This window comes from Simochromis diagramma, unplaced genomic scaffold (genome assembly GCF_900408965.1).
Source record: "Simochromis diagramma unplaced genomic scaffold, fSimDia1.1 OVJJ01000603.1, whole genome shotgun sequence".
Classification (NCBI taxonomy): domain Eukaryota; kingdom Metazoa; phylum Chordata; class Actinopteri; order Cichliformes; family Cichlidae; genus Simochromis; species Simochromis diagramma.
In genome coordinates, this window is record NW_024387414.1 from 2,792,242 (window position 1) to 2,817,460 (window position 25,219).

The 25,219-nt window shown below is 45.2% G+C and overlaps 1 protein-coding gene and 1 non-coding gene across 9 annotated transcripts in view; one reads left to right on the forward strand and one right to left on the reverse strand.

The window, feature by feature from the left end:
- The window catches only part of fhod1 (formin homology 2 domain containing 1), a 49,181-nt gene that overhangs the window by 12,078 nt on the left and 11,884 nt on the right, over nucleotides 1–25,219 (forward strand). For 3 of the 8 annotated variants that reach the window (XM_040011471.1, XM_040011472.1, XM_040011474.1), the window contains exons 3-14: nucleotides 720–784; nucleotides 14,744–14,811; nucleotides 16,979–17,084; nucleotides 17,994–18,088; nucleotides 18,164–18,275; nucleotides 18,465–18,559; nucleotides 18,637–18,780; nucleotides 19,250–19,707; nucleotides 21,090–21,197; nucleotides 21,811–21,900; nucleotides 22,689–22,715; nucleotides 23,193–23,243. In XM_040011471.1, coding sequence (XP_039867405.1) covers nucleotides 720–784; nucleotides 14,744–14,811; nucleotides 16,979–17,084; nucleotides 17,994–18,088; nucleotides 18,164–18,275; nucleotides 18,465–18,559; nucleotides 18,637–18,780; nucleotides 19,250–19,707; nucleotides 21,090–21,197; nucleotides 21,811–21,900; nucleotides 22,689–22,715; nucleotides 23,193–23,243 — 1,419 coding nt within the window. The remainder of the gene's footprint in view (nucleotides 1–719; nucleotides 785–14,743; nucleotides 14,812–16,978; nucleotides 17,085–17,993; nucleotides 18,089–18,163; nucleotides 18,276–18,464; nucleotides 18,560–18,636; nucleotides 18,781–19,249; nucleotides 19,708–21,089; nucleotides 21,198–21,810; nucleotides 21,901–22,688; nucleotides 22,716–23,192; nucleotides 23,244–25,219) is intronic. The other 5 variants (XM_040011475.1, XM_040011477.1, XM_040011476.1 and 2 more) reach the window with 5 other exon arrangements.
- Nucleotides 13,180–13,287, reverse strand: LOC120721681. Its single transcript, XR_005693227.1, has one exon. It is a non-coding gene; the product is annotated as a U6 spliceosomal RNA (small nuclear RNA).

A 25,219-nucleotide genomic window follows, 5' to 3' on the forward strand; every position in this document is an offset into this window, starting at 1 on the left:
TGGACAGGTCAGTCTGTCACAGGACTAAAGTGCGCAGATAACCCTGCACACCTATGGTTGGTCTTCCTAGCCCGATGCAGGTCTTTGGACTGTGGGAGGAAGCTGGGTTCAAATCCAGGCCTCAGACTGGATCTTCTTTCTGTGAAGAATCACATTCATTTCAGTGATGTGGAACTGAAACACATTATAGCTGCTTGGTGACTGTGTGTGTCCAGCAGTGTAAACTCTGTGCGATGCTGTAAGAGCGTCTGAAAAACGTATTCTTCTTTTAGCCTCCAGACAAACACGCCCACCTTTACATCTTCCCTTCTCCCGTTTCTCCTTCTTTCTCGCTCTCATTCTTTCCATACCTTCATGCTGTCGTTCTTTCCATACTCTAATCCCAGCATGCCGCAGTCTGACTGTATGTGGAAACTTAGCTGTTCTGGGATCACCTCAGACCAGCTGTCTGTCTGCAAGTCTTTGTGAAAAGTGCACTCAGATCTGATAAAACCCACTTTGGAGGTTCTTCTTCCATCGTCTTTACTGACTCGGTGTTCTCTCAAATATGCCAACTCGGGACTCTTTGAGTGCCATGTCCCTCTCGTACGATGATTCGATTACACAAAAGTTAATCTGGTTAGATGTCTGTCACGGAGCTGGCTGCTCTGACTGAACCTGAACTCTGAGTCGTGACTGTTTTTTGTTCTGAACTCAAACGGTTTCTTATTTTTCCACAGGAAAGGAAGGAAGCCCATCCTGATTCTGAGGACTCAGCTCTCCGTTCGTGTTCACTCCATCCTGGGTAATTATGTCCTCAGTCTTCTGCTTTACTTTTTCCCTCCGTCCTCTCCTGCAGCACAGGAGTGATGACTCAGGGGAAACTCTCGCCATCTTCCACCACGGTGACGTGTTGCACTCAGCTGGGAGGATTTCCTCCCTCTGAGTCTGCAGCTTAGAAAATACGGCGGTTACTTTCTCCACATGAAGTGGAGCTCAGGTTTAGAGTTTTACTCGGCTGTTGTTTTATTTGTTGAAGGTGCTGAACATCGGGAAAGGTTAGCAGTAGCTCCTCTGAAGCTTGTTCACAGGGATCAGAGGTGTCCTCTGAGCAGGCTGCTGGAAGGCTGAAAGTCTTTAAAAGCTTCATGGTTTTAAGTGCATTTTGGGAAATGTAGTTTCCTGCAGACTGACCCCACAGGGAGCTCACTGCTGCATGTAAATGTGAGTAAGACAGGATTAGCATGACTCTTCTCACTTCAGGCGAGCTCCAACTAAAGTCTGACACTGCAGACATTTTTAAGACCAGAAAAAAAATCTCCCATTGAGGTTTCCATGGAAACGGATCGGCTTGAGAAGACGAGCTCCTGTCCGGACTCGTCCTGGTTACGTTTACAACAGGAGGAGGAGGAGCGCGGGCATGTTGAAGAGTGTCAGGACTGTGTTAGGAAATATTGTGGATCTCCTGATGATATCGCTCATTTCATCCAGCGGTTTCCTCACAGCAGCCTCGTTTATCGCCGATTTCATCTTCAGAAACAGAATGAAGTCGTGGCTCCTGCTTGCCTCGTTTCAGTCCCGAGGAGTGTATTTGACAAGCGAGAGTAATGCTATCACGAGTCATGTTGAGGTTAAAGTCGGAGCTTTTTGGTTGGTTTTTACCGTCTTAGATCCCTGTGGTAACTCGCGCTGAATGCAGGAGCTGGTTGGGATCAGGTTATCTTCAGGCTTTCCATTTCACCTGTACCTTACTAACATGGCACCAGCTATAAACTTAGAGTGCAAACTTGTCAGTGAGCTGTGCATGTACGGAGTTGGTGATGCAGGAAGTATTTAAATGTTCTGATACTTATTCTGTGCGTAAAATTAAACTCTTCATCGCTTTCACGCTGCTGAAATCACAGAAACCATCAGGAACACCTGTGCAGTCATCTCCTTTATTAGGCTGCAGGACAGCAAGTTTAAACTGGATCCATTTAAATATTAAGTTTTAGCCGTCACCAGTGGGAGTGTTTACCTCGAATTAAAAGGTTTTTTTTATCTGCTCTGTGCAACTCTGTAATCACCAGATTGATGATTTTCTGCAGTATGAACCTCTCGTCTTATTTGCAGCAGCGTTACATTTTTATTTTTATGTTCTTTATAGACTTTTTCTATGCCAGTGCTTTCTATCTAACAGTCACACATTTGTAGTAACTCTGGGTTAGTATCTTGTCCAAGGATATTTGGCACGCAGACTGGATCAAATCAACCCACCAACCTTCTGGTTAGCAGATGACCTGCTCCGCCTCCTGGGCTACAGCCACCCAGGATGCAGGGATTAGCAGAGAAAGATGATAACCACTATCATCGCACCGTTATCTCAAATATGATTTTAGGTTTTGTCGAGCCAGCTAACACAAGGTGAGCCTGGCTGTGTTGAACATCAGTCTACCCCTCTGATTTACATCTGAGCTCACTGGGAAAGAGCGAGTTGAAGCGAATCAGTTATCAGTCACGGCAGTATTAGCACTTTCTGTACATCCTGTGCTTTCATTTACCTTTTCATGCCATCTCTAAAAGCTTCCCTTTGCTCTCGTTTCCTCTACTCACTGCGTGTCTGGTTATATTCCTTCTGTGACCTCTGACCTCTGTCAGGGGTGTTGTTGTACCAGTTTTAAACCTCCACAGTCACGTGGAGCAGACCTAAGCATGAGACCTGTAATATGAAGCCTGCTGTTCCTGTTGGTGGCTACAGGTCAGCATGATCAAACCTGTTTGTTTTGTTTTCCTCAAAGCTATCAGATATTATAAGTTTTAAACTTTAAGGTTTCTCATCTGTCAGCACCGTGATGGAAGTGACACACCTACTCGCAGACTTAAAGACGACCTGGCGCGGACTATCAGGATGTGGTGGGGGGGCGAGCACAGAGTAAAGGAAGGCACATTTTGAGGCATTAGCTTGGCATAAGTTTAAAGAAACTGTTGTGCCTTCCTCTAATTAATCGCTGCCAGCGCACCATCCGGTGCACACACTGATGGATCCAAATCAAACACAGCCACCGGGCTGCAGCAGGTGCATGCTGGGTGTGGCTGCGTGCTGAACGGCTCATGACTGGTAATCATCAGAAATCCCCGAGGAGCTCAGCGAGGGGCTGAGCCTGCAAATATTTAACTTTTTATTGTTTGTAAACAAAGAGGCTGAGTGATCTATTTATACTCTATTGTTTGTTGTTGTTTATAAACGGAGAGCGCGGTTTAAAGTGCTTCAGCCTGCTGCTGATCGTTTAAAGACCGGCTCTCTGGGTTCTGCAGGTTAATGAGTCTCATCTCTGGACACCAGCTGGCTTTTTCTTCTTAGTCATGTTGTTTAATTGTGAGTCAAACAGGAAGTCATTTATGTAACGCTATTAGAGGGCCCTACTAGAATAGCTCTGCATGAGTCACAGATCATAATCCTCCTTAATCATCTTACATTGGGCCTTGCTCTGAGTTCATCCTTTGTCTGAAATGAGCCAGTTTAGCCCCGCCCACTTTAAATTAACTTTCTGATTGGCTCTCACTTTCTGGTGTTCAAGTGAAAAAAGAGACATGAACGTTAAATGAGGGCATATAAGGACATGTAGAGATCTGCACCACCTGCTTTTATTGTTGGTCACTTTGTTGTATTTGCTGTCTGTCTGTCAGGAACACATTTGGGGACCCGTTGTCCCGGTTTCCAGCTTTATATTTTTAGTCTCTGACTAGTATATAGTAGCTTTTCATACTTTGCTACTCATAAATAAAATAAAATAAAACTTTATTTTATACTGAACCTATCAGTTCATTCTGTCTGAAATAAGCAGTTTTGGCTCGTCTGTCTTTAAGAGAACTTCCTGAGGACGATATTAGGGACGTCAATATTTCAATATGAGAATGACGTATATGCAAAGAAGTAAATGCATATTAGGCGGGGGTTGTCCATGTTAAAATAAGGACGGTGTCTGTTTATACACCACAGAGCAGTTTGTGTAAAAATAAATCTGTGGGTATCGTCAAAGAGTTGGGCGTTCGTCTTGTAATCGGAAGGTTGCCGGTTCGAGCCCCGGCTCGGTCGTTGTGTCCTTGGGCAAGACACTTCACCTGTTGCCTACTGGTGTTGGCCAGAAGGGCCGATGGTGCAATATGGCAGCCTCGCTTCTGTCAGTCTGCCCCAGGGCAGCTGTGGCTACAACTGTAGCTGCCTCCACCAGTGTGTGAATGTGAGAGTGAATGAATAGTGGCATTGTAAAGCGCTTTGAGGGCCCCGAAAAGCGCTATTTAAATGCAATCTATTATTATTATTATTATTATTATTATTATTTCTGCAGTTCGATCCTGATGTGGTGTAAATGGAAATTTGGTTGCGTGTTTGCGTTCACGTCGCGGTCTAAAAGCCTCCCTGTGGTTGTTACTTAAAACCTTTCCAGAGTGGTGTACACCAGTGAATACAGACAACATGAAGCAGCTCAAACTGAGCGGATTCACCTCATCTGCACTCTTGCTCTGCGTGTGGCTGATTATTTATTGTTGCTGTGTCTTGGCTTTGGGCACGATGGTCTTCCGAGCCTCTCGGCGGTTCACTGAACACTTCTGTGTTTGTAGCTGTTTTCATCCCAGCAGACCAAAGCTCCACTCTGGTTTTGGGGTTTTTATTTTTAGCCCTTTTCTGCCCTTATCTGCGCCTGTGGTGTTGCTGCTCGCAGCAGCTGGACACGCCAGCGTCAGAAAGGACAGAGCCGGAGGTAGAAAGCCTTCGCTTTCATTTTCTTTAAGAGTTTTGAAACAATGCTGGAAAGTTCTGCAGGCAGAGTGAGAAACGGGAGAGACTGTGTTCCAGTCAAATGACCCAGAGGACATCCTGAGACAATCGCACTCATAAACTACACATAACTGTGTTTAGTGGCACTGTGTTTTGCCATAAACTCATCATTAAAATGCACTCTTCAAAAAGCTTCCACCTGTAGATGGAGTAGTTCTGTTCAGAAGACCAGTGAGTCTCTCTGTCGTCTTTGTTTTGCATCATTCTGACTCCAAATTTGTCATTTTCATTTCCTTTAAGGCGTTTTTGAAACAATCAGGTTCTGCAGGCCGAGTGTGAAACTATCTCAGGAGATCCAGTGGCTGTTAAATGACACAGAGGAGCCCTGAGATTCATCAACTACACTTAGCTTTTTCCATTTGTGTCTCTTTAATTGTTATGCATCTCTTTGTTATTGTGTGTCTTTGAATCTCAGGATCCTGTGAAGAGCTTCAGACTTGGGTTGTTGGAGGTTTCCATGTGTTTGTTGAGATCAGTGTCCGTTTCTCTGGTAGCTGCTGAGCTCTGACTTCAGTTGGTCAGAATCTCCTCTCCTGGGAAATGCTGAACTTTCCCAGAGTTCCCGCTGTCAGCCACTTATTCCCTTCCTCCTTCCCGTGCTGCCTGGCATGACCCCACCCTTCCTGCTCCGGAGGGGATTTCCCAGAATGTGTACTCCTTGGAACCCTCGCTGTGATTTGTTTGTGATTGTGAGCTATCCGTCCTCGCTGGAGTGACAGCGCCTACCTTTTGTTTCTCTCTGCTTCTTCCTCTGTAGAACCAGTCTTATTAGACTGAAAATGATCCATTTCTTTATCTGCTTCTTTATGAAGTAAAATAGCACTGCAACACGACTGTTCTGGGATCAGTTTGAAGCCCACAGGAGGAGATTAACACATTACGAGGATGCCACGTCCTTCCAGGTTCAGACCTGGTTTCAGGGTTTAGGTTAGACACAGATTCAGGTTTAAGTTTGCCAACTACTGTAAAACTTACAGGTAAAAACATGTATGTGTTTCTTTTTGTTCACCTGTCTCAACCTGAACCTTAAAGTCACATCGTGACAAGACTCTACATGAAGCTCATGGTGTCATTTTTCCAGCAATGCTGTGTGTCTCTCTGTCCTGTTGGCTCGCGGCGTGATGATGTCATCAATAATGCACTGACTGTGCTTCCTTCCCTGCTTTGTGGCGGCTGCTTGGATGTTGACACACTTACTTGGGGTTCCTGATCATGAGTTCAGATCACATTTTGTTTATTACCAAATCTTCTAAAACTGTTTCTCTGTAAAGTCCAAGATGACGTCTTTGACTTTGTGAGAGGAAAATGAAAAAGCATCAAAGATTCAGAGGGAAAAAAAATCAGCAGATATGTCACTTAAAAATAAAATGTTTATTTCATAATAATTGTACATTTCAAACAGTCTGGGCTGTGTCAGCTCTAAATATACTTTGAGGTTTGCAACCAGCCATTGTTTCCTTCTTGCAAAGAGTCTTTGTCGATGTCAGAAATAGAATAAAGTGCCACTCAGTCCACCCAGTCATCAGAAAAAACAATGGCAAAGGAAAAACATCAAATCTTCACATCTGCAAAGCTAAAAACATCCCAGAAGTGAATGTTAGCCTGATATGATCTCAGTTTGCCCATTAAATTCATTAAACTCCCGTCTTTACTTCCTTGTTGGATCTTTTGTCTATACTAAGTTAAAAAATTAGGAACGTGTCCCTGTTTCCAAAACCCAAAAATGTTCAGTTACCTGTCACGTGGGACAAAAAAAGCATTAAATCTTATTGTCAGGAAGCTAAACACAATTATTTGACTCCTTCCAGCTGATTGACGAGCTGATTGTCTCTCGGGGAAATCCTTTTCTTCTAGTTTAAGCAAAGTTATTTGAATCGTGTTCAGCGTGAGCTCCACGCCATGCAGTCAGGCGAAAACTACAATCATGGCTTCTCTGAGATCACATGCCTTTGCTTATATTGATACTTTTTATAGTAAATTATGCTTTTGAAGATTTTGGTTAGCTTCTTCCCTTTTGGGCTTGGACTCAATTAGCAACGCTGACACTAACAGGAAATACCACGCTGAGATAATGTAGCTCACTTCCTGTCTCCACAGGACAAACACAGGAATCCTTCCCAGTGTCCCTCTGTTTCAGTCATCGCTATCATGCTCGTTAATCAGCTCAACGAGGGCCCTGCTGTTGCAGTCTGATGGGCTTTATTTATGAGGAACGCTTGAAAAATAAATCTCTAGAAATGTGTTTTTGTCTCCGACAGACGGATGTAAACAAGCTTTATTTACACAGAACAAGAATCGCTCATGCTCTGCTGCATCTGCTCGCCGCTGCCGGAGAGAAACGTCAACACACCGAAAGCACCGTTTGACCTCTTCCCATTGTGTCCCTCTGCCTGTCTGACGTTTCCTTCGACTCAAAGGAGACTCTGATGGTCGTTAGTGAGTGCAGTTCTTCAGATCCGTGGTTCCGACCTGCTGCATCCGCATTCATGCAGATGCACTGATTAACACTTCAGCGGGCCTGATTCACAGGGAGGAAGGTGACATTTACCAGGGAATAAACAGAGAAAATCAAACAAAAGCAGCTGAAGGAAACAAAAACAAGACAAACTTCTGTGAAAGGGACCCGACTCACTGCTTCAGCTGGACTGCTGAATGACCGTCAAACCAAATGTGCCATTTTTGAGAAGTTACTAAAGCCGACGTGGTGCACAGCAAATTGGAGCCTCAGCAGGGAATCCAGCATGCTAATGTGAAAGAGCACGGGATGTGAACCGGAGACCGCAACACTGCCTCCGCTCCAAAGTGCCGTAATCACACAAACATGAAAAGAACTTTTCCAGATGATAAAATATGTTTTGTAAAATTCAGGACTTCAGGACAGACCGGACAGCAAGCCTGTCAGTTACAGCTTGTTCCACAGAGACTTAGTCATTTTACGTTATCATTACACCGTGTTCATATTACTACTAGACAGACCTACAGTTACAGTCTGCATTGCACTGATGTCTCTGTGAATCTGCACATCAGGCTGGACTGTAGATTTAAAGCGGTGCTATAAATCAAGCTTCAGATTTGGCCTCATATTAACATGTCTGACTTCTTAAAGACTTCAAGAATATTAAAAAAAACCTTAAATTTGATTCATAAAGTTGTAAATAATGTTTCCAGTCTGCTGTTTCAGTCTAAACCTCACGATCATATAAAACAATGTGACTAGTTTGTAGCTAAAAACCAACAGACATCCAGTGAGACGGTTCTGTAGTTCTTACATTCAACTCTTAAAATGCTTTTTTTTTTTTTTTTTTTTTTTTTTTTTTTTTTTTTTTGTAAATAAAATCCAACAAAATAAGAGCTGAAATGTGTCTGAGGTTCTCAGTAAGTTTCACATCAGGTCAGACGGATGTAAGCAAACCAGTGGGTCAGCTGATTTTAATCTATTTTTTGTTTTGTTTTTTGTATTTCACCTGTTTATTTATTTCCCTGCTGCCAGCGTGAGGGTGAAACAGACTTGAAATGATTTTCTGTTTGCTGTCAGAACGAGTTTAGTCTGATCTTGGTGGAAAAGCAACATGAATCCTTCGCCCTTCACACAGTCTAAGTGTGGGAGTTCAGTCAGGACGGAGGAATTTCAGCTGCTGCGTCTGCGCTGCATCATAAAGCAGTTATAGCTCTCTATAATCCCGGCACGCTCCCTCCTCGGTGCTCGGCCGCGGCAGTGAAACTGTGGCTGTCTGGTGGCCATCTTGGGTCAAAGATGGGTGTCTGAGTGACTCGCGGTCCTCTGAGAGACAGAAGTAACTTTAAGCGTTTTATCTTGAGCTGCTGTCAACAGGTGCTGACGTTCTCAGTGACAACAAGTAATCTTGGATAAGCTACGAGGAGCTCACACGTTTTCACCTGATACACAGCATGTCGTGTGCTTCGTTACATCGAAGCTCTGCAACAGTTGCAGATACACACGAAAGCTGAATACAGCAGACTGAACGGTTCTTTAAACTCAGGTCCAAAGCAGGACCGTGTCCACTGCACACATCAGATTAAAAACGCCTTCAAAAGTCTTTGGAGCTAAATGGCATGCAGCATTAAATGGCTCACAAGTCGTAGCTGTTTGTTAGCTCAGCAGGTTTAAAGGGCTGATCTGAGGTCAGTGCAGGAGAACTGTTCCAGTTCGCTCCTTCATCTCTTCATCACGTTAGAAATGTGATGGAAAGCTGTTTATATGTGTGATAAACTGCAGGTGCAGGCAGGAAATGTCTGTCTATATAGCGGGACACAACCTCATTTGCTGTGCAGACAGGAAGTAGAAAGATATAATTAGAGGTGGAACCACTTCCTTGTTGCTATAACAGATCAATACTTTTGCTCCATAATAGAAGGAAATATTAAGTACTGATTCTGGATAGTAAACAGAGCAAACGTGAGAGAAAGAAACTGCTGGTTACTCAAACGGGCTCCATGATATTTTGGGATTTTTAGCTGTAACTCAGTCATGAAGTTATTCTAGCGGAGTGCCAAAAATAGAAATGTAGAGAAAATAAGCAGGATTAAATGCATCCCATCAATCATCGCAAGGCATTGATTGTTGGCTTTATTTTGGCGGGGTTGTATTCTTCTGTTAGTATTTGCAGGAAGTATTTGTGGTTTGTTGGGAGCTAAAGCTGACCAGCTTTTTAAATGAACAGTTAATTAAAACCTGCAGCCTGCTTCGCTTTTTTTTTTTCTTTTTCTTCTTCCTTCCTCCCATCCTTAAATATCTGACTGTGGATCTACCAGCTGCGTGTCGGGTAGATCCACAGTAACGTTGCTTAAAAGTGTTATTTATTACTGCCAGGAACGGAGATCAGCACATTACAGGTGAAGTGTTTTCTGGGTGGAACTTGTGTGGCTTAAGTTACTTTGTTGTTGTTGTTGTTGTTGAGGGGGGGTACTGAAATACTAATGCGAAAAATGACGAGGGGCTGTGACTTCCCGTTGATCCTGTTCATGTCGCCGGGCAGGTTTCAAGGTCACTGACAGGGTAAGCGAGTCTGTAGAGGCTTGCAGGTCTGACTGCACTCAGGTGTGACTGCAGCTTTGTGGGAGAGGCGGTTGGACTGTATTTGACTCAAATTGCGTCTTCCACATTTTTGTTGGGTTTCCATGTAACTGTGCAGGCAGCTGCCTGATGGTTATCTTTGTTAATGGTCTGCAGCGGTGCAGTGCTTCCAGAGGGCGGACAGCCCAGTCTGACCCGGGTCAGAATATTACCTGAGTCTTAATGTGAGCTACAGAACTGCAGCTCGCTGTGTCAGTAAACAAGCCTGGCTTTCTCTGCTGACTCTCTGAGTTCAGGATTCATGCTCTTAGTACGCCTCCAGCCTGCTGCTCCCCACTCTGCCTCTTCAGCATTAGGCTAACATATTGTTGGTGGGATCAAGTACAGGAGCATGTTGGGCCTGAGCTGTGACACAGGGCGGCGTCTGATTTTCATGGTCTTCCTCAGCCAGTCATTAAAAATATGACACATCTTCTAATATTTGTAGTACATAATTAAAAGTATTGAACGCACACATAGGTGAGAGCACAGCCTGGATCACGTGACCCTGAATCCTCCCTTACTTATGCTGCAATATGTGTAGGCTGCTGGCGGCTTCCCATGATGCACTGTTTCTTTTTCACTCTATGAGCTTACACACCACTCTGCATGTAATCATCAGTTATTATTCATCTCTAGCTCTCTTCCACAGCGTGTCTTCCTTCTCTCACCCCAACCAGTCACTTCAGATGGCCCCGCCCCTCCCTGAGCCTGGTTCTGCTGGAGGTTTCTTCCTGTTAAAAGGGAGTTTTTCATTCCCACTGTCACCAGAGTCTTTGCTCATAGGGGTTTATTTGATTGTTGGGTTATTCTTTGTATTATTGTTGGGCAGGGGTGTCCAACTCCAGTCTTCGAGAGCTAGACCAGTATTGGTTCCCTCAGCAAACTGGAGCTAGAGTGGCTCCTGTGACTCTGTGGTGAAGCGAACACTCATCCCTCTGACGTCATCTTTTTTATTTTTGGCTCTGTGGTGAAACACTGGAGCGGTTGTGAAATATTTTAGGACTTGTTTCCATTCTGCTCCATCTTTGTCATCCCAGATGTGCAGACTGACTCTGGGCTGATTGGAGCCTTTGTTTTAAGCCTCAGAGCTGCAGGAGGCCGTTGGGGCGGACGTTGGTAAAGCTCCTCAGATTGAGCTTTATTTGTGTTCGTGTCCGCTGACAGGAACTCAGCAGCGGCCCCCTCCCCCCGCCTGCCTGTGTCTGCACCTCTGTAATCTCCCTCATTCTGTTTGTCTGAAATATCACCAACTATTCATCTGTCAGCTGTAATTTAGTTTGAAATGATAAGTCGCCTCTGCCCACTGAGGAGTTTCAGTTGAGCCTCTGAAAGACCAACACACCAGCTGCAGCTTTAATGTGAGACACAGGAGCAAAGTTTGGGGAAGAACAAATCATCCCACTGCAAACCATCAGAGATCAGTGACTGTGCAACAGAGGGACTTCTGCAGGAGGTGTTACTTGTCCTGGTGTTGATTCTCCTATCATCGTGCACGTTGGTTACCAACCAGCAGCTCCTAAAGAAATCAGGGTCACAGTATGCTGTAACCAGCTGACCAATCAGAACAGCTGGAGCTTTTCATGTGTCGCCTTAAAGAGACAGGAGCTAAGATAAGAGATGCCCCCTGAGCGTGACCATTCAGGTTTATCTTCTATATCTGTACGCATCCGCAACAGAAAATACGCCCGAATTACAGTCATGTCCAAGATTTTGTGGCCATTTTTGCCTTTTGGACACCTGCATAGTGGATTATTTTATTTTATTTATTTTTTAATCAATTAAGATGTAACTGAAAACAGATTTTCACCTTTAAATTAAGCAGTTTAGTCGAAGTAGTGCTGGTAGCTGGTAGAAGCTTTCAAAGCTTCATAATATTTCTGGTGGAAACCCCACTGTCAACTCTGTCACCATCTTAAAACCAGGACTCACAGCAATTGAGTTGCAATGCCAACTGCAGGCTGGCTATTACACCGTACAAACTCAGTGCAGATGCAAACCGATGAAAGTGGCCGTTGCAGGTGTGTGTCCTCACTTTCCCTGCAGGTGTCGGGAATCGCTCCTGCGACGCTTTCTCCTGATCGTGCTGACGAGCAGCTTTTCTGGATGGCTCTGTCAGATTTAGAAATGTCACGCCGTCCGGTGAAATATTTCTCCAGCCGTTTAACATCAGGCTGCAAAGCTGTTCGTCACAAGTTTCTATTAAGCCCCTGTTATTTCTGCAGGGCTGGCGTCACTGTAGCGCCGAGGGCGATGGAGGAAATGTGTCTCTCCACGCTCGTCCACCTGACATCCGTCTCCGTCTGAAGAGAACTCTGAGCACGATTGTGTTTTGATAACATGCAAACATCCCTCATCATTAAAGAGGCTCTTAACTGTCTGACGTGTAAACACTGAACTTCCTTGTTTTGGTTAGATGTCATAGCTGCCAGCTTAGCCACACTTGTATAAAATCGATCAGTCAGTATTTGTGCACGAGCGGCTGCTGGTGATCGCGGGCCATTCAGGAGTGATTTATGTTTATGTGGCTGTAGCGACGTACACCTCCCGTGACTTCCTCCCTCTGCGATAGGCCCTGGTTACTGCGTGTTTCTATTTATTTCTGTTTCATATCCTTTTTTTTTTTTTTCCTTGCTTTGATTTGTGTTCCAGAGTCAGTTTCTCATGAACTCTTATAATCAGTTCTCTGTTTCTCTACTTTCACTCAAACTGTCTCCAGTTTATTTAGCTTCAGCATCAGATTGAGATTATTTCCCAGAGCTCTTGAGGAATAGAGGAGACGTCTCTGAGCACGATGCTGATACGTTTCTAATGTCCCAGACAGTGTTGACCTTTAAGGTCAGTACTCTGAGTGGACACACAAATCGCATTGCAACCAAAAGTGTCTGACTGGTATATAACAGATGCACGCAGCTCTCAGGTGCATGCGAGACCGAAGCACAAACTTCTTAGATGAGCTGTAACAGAAAGCAGAGTTATTGTCAGATAATTGTTCCTAAAACATGGTGTGGAGGCCCGGTTCAGAGGTGTAGCAGTTACAGCTCCCTGTATCATCACAGCGGCACAATCAAAGCAGCCAAGCCCTTAAATTTAAGATTTAACCAAAACAGGTGTTTTTAAAAAGGTCCTGTTGTGATTAAAGTGGAAACTATGCATTTATTTTGTACCAGGCTATAAATATGCCTTTTAATGCTGAAGTTGGATTTTTTTGGAGTCTGTGGGGATTGACTCATTTTTGGTGCCAGTCTCGAGAGGCCTGAGCCTGAAGGCTCACATGTGGTTACGAGGCTGCCTGCAGGACAGGGGGCAGTGTTTCGAACGCTTCACGGATTTGCGTGTCATCCTTGCGCAGGGGCCATGCTAATCTTCTCTGTATCGTATCCAATTTAGCGTACGCGCTTGCCGAAGCAAGTACTGTTTCAGTGTTTCCACAACCTGCAGTGGTCCAGTCAGACTCTGGAAACCAGTAAAACCTGAACATATTAATTATGGTTCTGCTGTAAGAAAAAAGCTAAGGCTCCATCTAATGGGAGATTAAAAAAAAATAAAAAGTAGAAAGGAAGTCCTCTCCCGGCTCCCCAAAACAAGGTCAGAACACAGATTTATGGGGTCATTGGTGTCACCAAAGAGGACACGGGATTGGTTCAGCTTGTTTGTAATTAGGATTATGAAGCGATTTGCATGAAATTTTCTGAGAAGTCTGTCTTGGTTACATTGTAGCTGATTCAGAGCCAGATATTGACTTTGATCTTTAATTTTGTGTTACAGTTTCATAAATTCACAGAAGAAGGTAACGAAAAATTGTGAGACATCAGTTTGATGCTTTTTGACGCCATTTGCATCTGTCGTGGAGGAAAATTTGAGCCTTGGTGGAGCTTTGCATTACAGGTGGATGACAGTGTCGCTGACCGACCATGACCATGAAACTGAGCAGAGACTAGTGCAAGCTCACTCCTATAGACTGAGTGCTGTTTACAACTGAAACAGCAGTTACTGGCTAACACGGGCAGAATGTCAAGTTTCACACAGAAATTCCAAAAATTCCAAAGTGTGCTTAAAGGCAGAGCATGCAACTGAAACTGCAGGGGCTCACTCATTCATTCTGGTTGTAAGATGCTTGTGGTTGGTGCACTGAGCAGTGGAAATGGAGTCAGAAAACACACATTTTAATTGAGCTTTTTAATGAGTGTGGTCTCCTCTGCTGTAGCTTCTTTGCACCACCTGCTGTTTGTTTGATGAACTGCAGGTTTGTTTGTTTTCTGATTGCTCGTGTTTGTGTTGTCGTGGACCTGAGAGTCCTGATCTGACTCAAATTTCAGAAACTTGCACCACTCCTCCTGGATTAAAGAGATCTGTACGTGCACATCACCTGCACAGGTGTAGTCTGTGTTTAAGAGCAGTAAAGACGCTTAATGTTCATCTAAGTGGAAATCAGTCATTCCTGCTCAGCTCTCTGCAGAGATTCACTGTTTAAATGAAAGTAAAAGGAGTGTTTGAGGATTTTGTGCAATTGATGATATTTGAACGATATTTTGGTTTAGATTCACTTAAACTGTTGTGTCATCAGAAATGAGCCTTTTCTTCTGAACGGCTACATTTCAAACATACCATTGATACTGAGAAAATCAGAGGCTGTGGTAGGGGGGGTAAAAAAAAAAAAAAAAAAAAAACAGGAAATGGTTGTTTTTAGCCCCCCCCCCCCCCCCCCCCCCCCCAAATCTCCATCCTCTGTTTAAGGGAAGTTTCGTAGGTTAAGGACTAAATGCTGTGCTTAAAACTTGAAGTCAGGCTTGTGGTACTTCCACAGTATTGACGTTTTTATGTCACCACTGGTTATGAAGTGACTTCCTGCATCTGTCCTTGTGTTTCAGAGAAACTTTACAACTCCCAGGGTCCAGAACTCCGGCGGTCCCTCTTCTCTCTCAAACAGCTCTTCCAGGTAACACGCTCACCTGTCAGAACTTTACTTCTCGTTTAAGCACAGCTCAGCTTACACTCACGTGAAATGATTTTACCGTGTTTTCCGCACTATAAGGCGCACTTAAAATCCTTTAATTTTCTCAAAAATCGACAGTGCGCCTTATAATCCGGTGCACCTTATGTATGAATTCTGGTTGTGCTCACTGACCTAGAACAGATTTTATGTGCTACATGGTGCTTAACAATCTGTCAAAAAATGTTTTGGTAAGACTTTGGTAAGCTACGAAGCCGCACTGCTTGATGGATTGTCAGAGCACTACAGCTACCATAGTCAGGAGTCTCCCAGAGTAATCTGGGTCCTAAACTCCGTCCTTTCAGGTCCAAAACACTGCAGCATCACTGAAAGGTAAAACCTGTGCAATTTCTTTTGTCTTTAATAAAATGATCAGCGTTGCTGCTCTACCAGGTGTAACAATTAAGTTTAACATCCAGGCATCCATGAAAACAGAATTTATTACATTTAACGGAGTTAGACGTTAGCAGGAAGTTAACTCGCTAGCTTCCACCTAAACATGATGTAGCATGTTCTGACTGAGAGATTTGTGAAAAAATTCAGCTCTGTTATCACTTCCAACATAAATGAAGACAGAAAACTAAACAGCAGTGACGTTTGTAGGGTTACTGAAGTTGGGCTAGCTGGTATATAATGATGTGCTACGTGATTGCTAGCAACACAGCTATGTTAGCATAATATAAACGCAGTGAAGCTGCGAAAGAAGCAAAAAGAACAAGTTGAGTAAAGTTGACTTATCTGACTGTTTTGTTTAGCTTAATGTGCCTTATAGTCCAAAAAATACTGTACTTCTCTCCGCGAGGTTCTTGATTGCCTTCGTTAGTACATCGGTTCGCCAACCCCCGGGCCTCGGACGGTACTGGTCCATGAGTCTTGGTTACCGGCCGCGAGAGTTGAGGCTCAGGTCTTACAGGTTATGGTTTTTGCCGGTTTTCAGCGTTATTTTGTCAATCATTTTTTATCGTTAACTCGGAGTTCCGGGTCTTTTACGTGTGTATAAATAAATCTTCTTTTTTTCGGGTTACCGGTACTAGTTTTATTTTGTTGTATTTATCCGCGACACCTTAAAGGCCGGTCCATGAAAATATTGTCGGGCATAAACCGGTCCGTGGCGCAAAAAAGGTTGGGGACTAGTCTAGTAGTCTGAGCTAGAGCCTGGGAGACGCCTGCACCTGTTGTTTGCTCTGTGGCTGTAGTTTTAGTTTCTCTGGTTTCTACGTGGATTTTTTTTAGGTTTATTCTGATTAACATTAGAAAAAAGAATCTCCTCTAAAAGTGGAAATAATTAATGGCAGCCACCTGACGTAGTGTCTTTGGCTAACGATGTTGTAAAAACGTCTTAAATGCAAACCAGCTGTTTAAAGCTCCAAACAAAAATTCGAACAGCCCTCTGGGATCTGTTTATCCTGCATGATTAAAGGAAATGGGTCACACAGGTCACACTGCTGCTGGTTCCTGTAATATTATCTGGTAATTATGAGACAGTCTTCAGATTTCTTCAGTGGCCGTTGGCATGAATGTTGTAACTGCAGCTGACACTGACACAAAGTCAGACTGACAAGAACGCACACGTTAGAAAAACAAGTGACTGCAGCAGCTGAGTTTGGTGTTCCTGATCAAAGTTCATCAGTGGCACACGAGGTCAAGCATACAATAGACATTCACACCACGTTCCCAACACTTGCCTTCCCCACGCTGCAGCACTGGCATTCAAAGCAAATAGAGGAAATATTTGTGTGTTTGATTATATGTGGCTTCGAGAACAGCTGCAGGGACATCCTGTTTCTATATTATCGGCAAAGATAATATAAACACATACAGCACAAAAGTCACATGAGCCATATCTGTGAAACAGACTCTGAAGGTCAGCACATAAACTGTGAAGGGCCTGAAGTTCTTGAGATTAACTGTTGACATATTAATGTGTTGCTTCATGCTTCTGTCTGTGCGAGCTGTTGTTACCTGTGAGGAGCCGCTGCCTTGCAGGCCAACCTCAGGGAACAAAGGTCTGACTTCAGTATTAAAAACAAGCTGCAGTGTGACTGCCTCTGCAGCAGGAGTCTCTGTAACACCGGCTGGAACGGTCTCCTAAACGAGTCTTTTCTGTCTGTAGGATGATAAAGACCTGGTTCCAGAGTTCGTGGCCTCTGACGGGCTGACGTGTTTCATTAAAGTCGGGGCGGAGGCCGACCACAACTACCAGAACTACATCCTGAGAGGTGAGACTCCACCGACTCTCACTGAGGATTAAAGGGAGGCTGTGAAACCTTTGAATGTTTGCGTGTGCGCAGAGATGCTCAGAGCACAGAGGTCAATCACATAAGGCGAAAAAGCATTTGTAAATCCCAAAAACGCTCCTCTAACTTCATCGTGCCTGAGCTGTCACACGGCTGAACACAGATCTGTGAGAAGCCTGTCTGAAGCAGATATCCACTCAGTGAACGTGCCTGATGTGAAGGTTCGTGTGTTTAACTGTAGGACTATTTAGTTTTTGGTCTAACGCAGCTCATAATCCTGCAGGTAATCCACCTGCTCGGGCGTTTAGGAGATCTACAGTGACACAGGAACATTAACACCAGCTTCAGTTTAACAGGAAAATTGATTTAGTTTAATTTAATATCAGGTTATAGTAGACTAACTCGAATATTGGTTCAGTTGATGCAAAGTGTAGATGTGTGTTGTTTTTTTTAATGGTGAGATTTGCTGTAAAGCTTACTGAGGTTACTTTGAATTACAGCATTTTGGATCAGCTGGAAGCTTTTAGTATAACTGGAAAAGGAAAAACAAGCCCAGAAGCACAAATGTGTAAATTACTGTGTCAGCTGCAGCACTTTCTGCCCGGCAGGCACAATTTCACCCAAATGACAGGAACGCAAACAGTGGCAGCAGTGAAACTTGGCGCTTTCGCTGGGAACGTGCCGACGGCGCCAGCGCAGAAGCGCAGACCTGGGGCCGCGTGCTCGGATCTGCGCATGCTCTCGTGTTCGGTCAGAATGGAAACGGAGCTTCGGCTTCACAAGTCCAGCAAACCCACAGAAAGCTGAGTCAGCGCTGCAGATTATAGTCTGCAGCTGCTGGAGCCTTCTGTGGAAACGCCAGCGCTCATCCATCTGTCTGTGTGTCCTCAGCTCTCAGTCAGATCATGCTGTTTGTGGACGGCATGAACGGAGTGATCAACCACAACGAGACGGTGCAGTGGCTGTACACGCTGACGGGAAGTTCGGTGAGTCCTCGGACCTCAGAGCAGCGGTGCGACGCCACCTGCTGGTCAAACACTCAACACGTTTTTCTGTTTTAGTCTCGCCTGGTGGTGAAAACTGCCCTGAAGCTGTTCATCGTCTTCGTGGAGTACTCGGAGTCCAACAGCCCTCTGCTCATCAGAGCCGTCAACACCGTGGCTGGACAGAGAGGTGCGCACAAAAACGCAGATGATGGTTTTATGTAAGATCACATATAACCTGTCTGTAACGTTTACTCTCATTAGCTGCTCCATGTGACCTATCACCTCTTCCTCTGACGGATGCCCTGAATGTGACGCGGGTAGCTTCACCAGGTGCTCAGCCGTATGATGATCAGGTGTTTTTGTGTGTGTCTGGCAGGTGTGAAGCCATGGAGTTATATGATGGAGGTCCTGGAGGAGAGGAACGGCGCCGACACGGAGCTGCTCGTGTTTGCCATGACACTCATCAACAAGGTAAGCAAAATTTCCAAATGTAAGCGAGAAGGTCAGAAGTTGGGAAGTACAAACTCACTCCTCCGTGTGCTTCTCAGACTCTGGCGGCGCTCCCGGACCAGGACTCGTTCTACGATGTGACGGACAAGCTGGAGCTGCTGGGGATGGAGGCCGTCATCCGCAAACACATGAACAACAAGGGGACGGAGCCAGACCTGCGGACGCAGTTCACCATATACGAGGTAACGACGAAAAAAAAAACAGGGATTTAAATAAATTTACATTTTTGAGGAACACGTGCTGCCTCCAGACGTCTTTTTCAGTGAAAGTCTCTCGGTGAAAGCGCCCTGCTAGCAGGTCCTGAGTGCTACAGCTGCCCTGCTGTAGTTCAACCTTTAAAAACATTTACTGTTATCAATAAAAAATCGTGGCGCCATCTCGGCTTTATTTGCATTTTGCACAACATCCCAACATTGAGTGCTGATACGGCGAGATTTAGGATGTGTGCACAGTGATGCCGCTTCAGTGTGTAACGAGCAGCAATCGCAGGATTTATGGCGCTAATATGAGAAGCATTGAATTTATGAGCCGCACGTCTGTAACCAGCACCATCATCATTCAGTCATGTGACTTCTGTTACCCCTTATATGAGGGATCTTAGAGCATGCTCAGTCTTTGTGTGTGTGTGTGTGTGTGTGTGTGTGTGTGCAGAATACTCTGAAGTACGAAGACGGTGAGGTGGATGACTCCTCCCCCCTCCTACGTAAAGAGAGACGAAAGTTGGCGACCGGCGAGCAGGACGGATCGAGGGGCCGCCGCCACTTGTCCAGTCAGAATCTTAACGCCCGCACCTCGCCCACGTCCTCATCTCCCTCCACCACCCCAACCACTCCTACCCTCTTCTTGTCATCTTCTGTCAACTCCTCAGTGTCACCGGCCGCCTCCCCCGCTGCGTCTCCCACAGTCTCCCCCGCTGCGTCTCCCACAGTCTCCCCGGTCATCTCCTCCCCGAGCCCCACGGCAGGTCTCGGCAGCAGGGCCTCGTCCCCGCTGGCCTCCGAGCACAGCAGCTCCTCCTCCAGTCCGTCCGGATCCCGCAGAGAATCTCCGCTGCCGTCCCCCAACAGCACCGTGGACACGGAGCAGGGAACAAAAACGCCGCCAAGCCCGTGAGTTCACTCTGCTCGTGACCTTTACCTCCTGATTCTGATCATTAATAATCAATGAGAGCTAGGTAACCTTTAATCTCGAGGAAGCTCTTAGAACATTCGACAGCTCCAGACGTTTCGCTAAACGGAGCCCAAGTAGAAACCTGAAATCGAGGCAGTAGCGGAGGTTCAGATGTGCGAGCGTGCTTTTCTGCAGGTTTGTGGGAGGAAACGACCTGAAGTCCTTCCTGCAATCGTGACTCTCCTGCAGGTCAAACGCCGTGTCGGCTGTTAATCGGAGGCAGCGGTCAGACTGCGTCTCCCTCGGGTGCTGTGGTCTGCGCCGTCGCCTTCTCCCGCTGCTCAGAGTTTACCAAGTTTAGCCCGACAGACGGAGCGAGGAGGGGGGGGAGACGGGGGGCGTGTTTTGTTTGGAAGCAGCTTTTCTGTGAGTTCAATCAGCAGGAATGTTTGTCCTCAGCGGGTAAACCTTTCTGCTCGTGTTTGGCCTCTGCAGAAACGGGCGTTTAAAGGGACGCCGGCAGGTTGAATGTTAGTCGTGTTTCAGTCATTGCAGAGCCGGAGGGGAAAGTGGTTTCAGTCATTCTGGGTTCACAACCAAGACTTGTTCGAGTTCGTGGAACCGTCATGATCTATATTATAATCTAAACACCAATCAGCCATAACAACAGAAACACTGAAAACAGCTGACGTGAGGAGCAGCGATCCTGTCACTGCAGAGGAATGTTTTGCTGGGAAACGTTGCATCCTGTTCATGTGGTCCTTATTTGAACATGTACCACCGCCTGGAGAAACTGCAGGCCTCGAGGGCCGGTGTCCTGCAGGTTTTAGATGTGTCCTTGATCCAACACAGCTGATTTAAATGACTTCCTCAACATGTCTTGAAGTTCTCCAGAGGCCTAATCATGTGATTGAGGTGTGCTGACCCAGGGTGAGATCTAAAACCTGCAGACACCGGCCCTCGAGGCCTGGAGATCCCCACCCCTGGCCTAAACATTACTGCACACCAGGCACCAGGAGAGTTTAATGCTTCTAAGTTTTCTTGTTTTATTTAAGTGACTGGTTTGATTTAAAAACGGGTGTAAATATTTTTAAAGGTGATTATTGTCATGATGGCAGAATAATCAGGAGGATTTTCCAGTTGTGGTGATTTTCAACAAATCACACCACCGTGGACGTCTTCTCTCACCTCTGGTTATGTTTTTTCTTCCTCTTATCTCGGGCTCTTTTTCTGTTTGGGTTTGTTTTTTGTTTTTTTTTTTCCCTCATCTGGGTGTCTTGGTGTCGGTTCTGTCTCTGATTTAACCACAGATTTCCCCCCTCTCTCTCTCTCTCTCTCTCTCTCTCTCTCTTGCTGTGCTGTCCTGCATCTTGACCACTAGGAGTCGCTCTTTCCTCAGCCACCACATGTCGTCTCTGGGTCTAAGCAGGAAGTCCAGGTTCTTCTCCAAAACCAGCTCCATCTCTGAGGAGCATCGGGCCGACTGCAGGTCTGTAGCACTGAGACCGACCTCAGACCTGCAACCAGGACTCCTGCCTGTCTGCTGTCGACTAACAAACACTGTGCAGTCATGCTAGTGCTGCCTGCAGCACTCTGTCCGCTGCCATGCCTTCAGTCCCTTTAGGATTCACAATCACTGTCATTATTTATTTTACGTTTTGTTGCAAAATCACAGACCAATAACATGCGTTTCTCACTATCGTGTATATTTCTCATACCACACAAGCTTAAGGCAACTATTGTGTAAACTGGTGTAGCTGAACTTTTAGCTTTCAGTCTTACTCACCGTGGACTCGGTCACATCCACTCTGCTGTCCACACAGCTCTGAAAAACCTGCTGTAACAGGAACTCATTAAGGGTTCATCTAACATCTGGTCACATGTTCCTCACTGACCAGCCAGACGCTGACAGTAGCACTGATTTTCTTGATGGTCGCTGCAGACGTGGAGACACACACACACACACACACACACACACACACACACACACACACACACACACACACACACACACACACACAGAGCAGTGGTGGAATGAACTGGCAGAGAGCAATGTTTTTAAAGCAGTCTCACTCTCTTCTGTGTGTGTGTGTGTGTTACAGTCCATCCTCGCCAGATCTCTCTCTGCGCGAGAATTCCCAGTCGAATCTGCAGCAGCTCGACAACAAGACGGAGCCCAAAACTAAGACGAAGTAAGTGAATCAGTTGATTTTTTGGGGGGGGGGGGTGCTCTGTTTTTTCTGTTTGTTTGTTTAACGGACGGTTAAACCACGCGTCTCTGGCATTGCTGTGCAGGGTCATCACTGCAGGAGGGATCAGGTTTAGCCTTTTAAATGGTCCAGCGTTGTTCTGGAACTTTGTGGGTTATTTTAATCTGTGACCTTCATTATTTTTCTTTTATGAAAACTTGATTATATTCTGTGTTTAAATTCCTGGCTGATGTTTTCCCGTTCAATCCCGTGTATAGAGCCTCCAGATAATTTTATGGAAAACCTAATTATTATTTTGAGATGGATTATGTCAGTTTTCCTGGATAATTTCCTGACGTTGTTTTTATTTCTTTCTAAAACGATACTTTTTTTAGGACTGTTTCTTTATCTTATCTATTATTATCTTTATTGCAATCTTTTAAAATCTGACGTTTTTATCTTTTTGGATCATTTTAGTTGAACTTTTTCTTCCATGTTTAAGTTGTTGTTGTCTCGTTACCTTTTCTTTTAGTTTTTTTTTGTCAAAGATGATTTTTGGCTCTGATTTTCAGTTTGATAAAAACTGTGACGATGCAGTAAGAAGGGCTGCAGCCGGTAAAAAGTTCAGCCGCAGCGTCTTCGCTCTCGCCGTTATTACTCTTTACTCTCGGCGCACTTCCTCTTTCAGTTATAACATTATAATGTGTTGTCTGTTTGTCTCTCCTCCAAAATTCCTGCTCCTTTTTTTTTCTTTTTTTTTTTTTCCCCGTCTCCTTTTATTCCTCTCCCAGCTCTGGGGAGGATGAGGAGCTCTTCTGGTAAGTACACGTCTCCTCCTGCTCCTCCTCATCGTCCTGTGTGTCTGTAGTCGTCAGTCTGGTGTTCAGCTGCATAAAATGAGTCTTTGACTAGTAACACTTTTGTACATCAGGCTGGATTCAGGTGCTTCGATAAAGGAGGGGAACCTTTAACTGACCTCATTCATCTCTCAGTGCTGAACGCTTTTCTTTTCAGGCTCTATTTGTTTGGTTTCGGTTTCTGCTTTTTTACCTGATTCTCTGGATTGTCTCATTGTTAGAAGCTGGGCCACATATACAGAGGTCTGACTTTGAAGGGGCTCCTTTAAGGGTTTTTATGCAGCTGAGCACCTGTCAGCAGGTTTTACGTTAAAGTAGCCGGTTACCAGCATGCAACTGCTGCCTGAACAGGATGATGAAAGCCTGCTGGTGCACCTGGGGTGTGTGTGTGTGTGTGTGTGTGTGTGTGTTGCTCAGATGTGTATTGTGTCTCTACAGCCCAGTTGACTGTAATGTAAATCAGGACAAGCCGGTGCTGAGGAAGTTTGAGTAAGTACTGGTGCAGCCCCACTGCATGCTGGGAGTTGCAGGGATGGTTGTCGGGCTCTGGTGATTGTGTTTGGGTTGTGTGGCATCACTGAAATCAACTTTAGGACTCTTTGTAGTTTGGAGTAAAGGTGAGTCAACGGAAAGTGATTAATTCATGTGATTCAAGGTGACGGTAACTCACCTGTGTGTGTGTGTGTGTGTGTGTCTGCATCACCTCAGTGGGTTGGGTTGTGTGTTATGACGCTGTCTGAGTGACATTTAAACTCCCTTAATGCAGATTTAAGGCTGCTGCTTTTATGTCATTTTGGGTTTTCAAACGAGGCGACCCGCGTGAAAGAATCGTGCCGATGTCGTTCGGTGTAATGACGCCGTGCACGGTCTCGTCGTGATCTTTCAGCCAGCGATGGCTGCCGTTCTGTGTCGACTGACCAAAGAGAGAAAGCAGCACTGTAAAAAAGGAAATGCTCAGAGTAGATGGACATGGATTCCTTCAAAGAAAGCTGAAGCTTGTTTGTAGCAGCGGGATGAAGCATGGAAACATGCGTTGGATGCATTCATGCATTGTCACATGTTACATGCAGTCTGTGTGCATGTCGGGGTCTTTAGCTGCTGCGGGGTCACATTTTGCAGCAGGATGTGCAGCAACGGATCAAAGAAGCTCAAAGTGACGCCGTCTCTAATGTTCTCAGCTCAAGTCTCACACAAATGAGAAGCACAAGCAAAGCCTCCAGTATCTCTGTGCTAAATGTAGATTATCGATTTCCCAGCACACAAACCCTGCTGTAGTTTTCTCTTGGTCCTGGTCTGGATCTGTTGTCCTCCCGTGGTTCAGATCAGAACAATAGAAACTCATAAAGTGAAGCAAAAATGTAGCTGTGTGATTTTTGGGAGGCAGCTGCAGCCACTAAACACAGACGTGAAGCCCAGATCGTCGATCGCAGAGCCGAACCCGGCAGCTCTGCGGTCCCCCGGACCTGGACCCGCTCCATCTCCAAAAGTACCGCTCTCCACTCCACTGCACTGTAGTGGTACAAATAAGCTAACTACATGTGTATTGATATACATGGTATAGCGTACTTTTCAGTGCGCCTGCAGCTAAAACTTGTGTAAAAACAATTTCTCACATAAGAAGTGTTTCTCTCCACTTGGCTGAGAGAAACCTCTTAAGACTCCTCCAAATCTCTGCCACTATTAAAGACTTTAAACTAATCAAAGATGATATGATAATGTTTCTGTCTGAATATGTAACTAATGCAAAGTTTCTGCACATTCTACGGAAACGTTACAAAATACTCTTTATGCTTTCAAAGTGACTACAGGCGTGGATGGGCAGCGATAACCAGGACCCCCGTGTCTCTGTACGAAGTGACCTCAGATAAAAGATGCAAAACAACCACAAAGAGTCAGAAAACAGCCCACACGGCCCTGTTTTCAGCAGTAACACAGTCGGTTATGTTTGGAAGGTGGTTTGGACTTTTCAGAAGCGTCTCCTGCTTCTGCTCCACTTTTATCTAAATATGACTTTTCTTAGAGGAGCCCATCGCCGGCTCCAACTTTGGGACCAATCGTTTTGTGAGTCTCTCCTACTCACAGCTTTTTTTTTTTTTTCCTTTTTTTTTGTAGAACCAGTCATAGATGAGGAAACTGCACGCTGTCACAAACAGACACATTATGATTACCGTGCATCCAAACTGACCCCCTCATGTGACCAAAGAGCTCATTTCATAAAATTAACTAGAAAATGTTAAATTAGCGCGGACCTCTGAACGCTGAAATGAGAAGAGATTCTTTGGTGGCCAAGAACAACTGAATAATAAAAACAACATATAAAAATTGTGTGTTTGGGTTTGTGTGTGTTTGTTGGCTCCGCGGCTCAGCGGTCCGTCCAAATCCTGACATATTAAAGTCATAAATCTGCACCGGTGGGATGTTTCAGTGCTGCGGAGTCGGATGTGGGGGGAGGGGTGTGTTGCTGG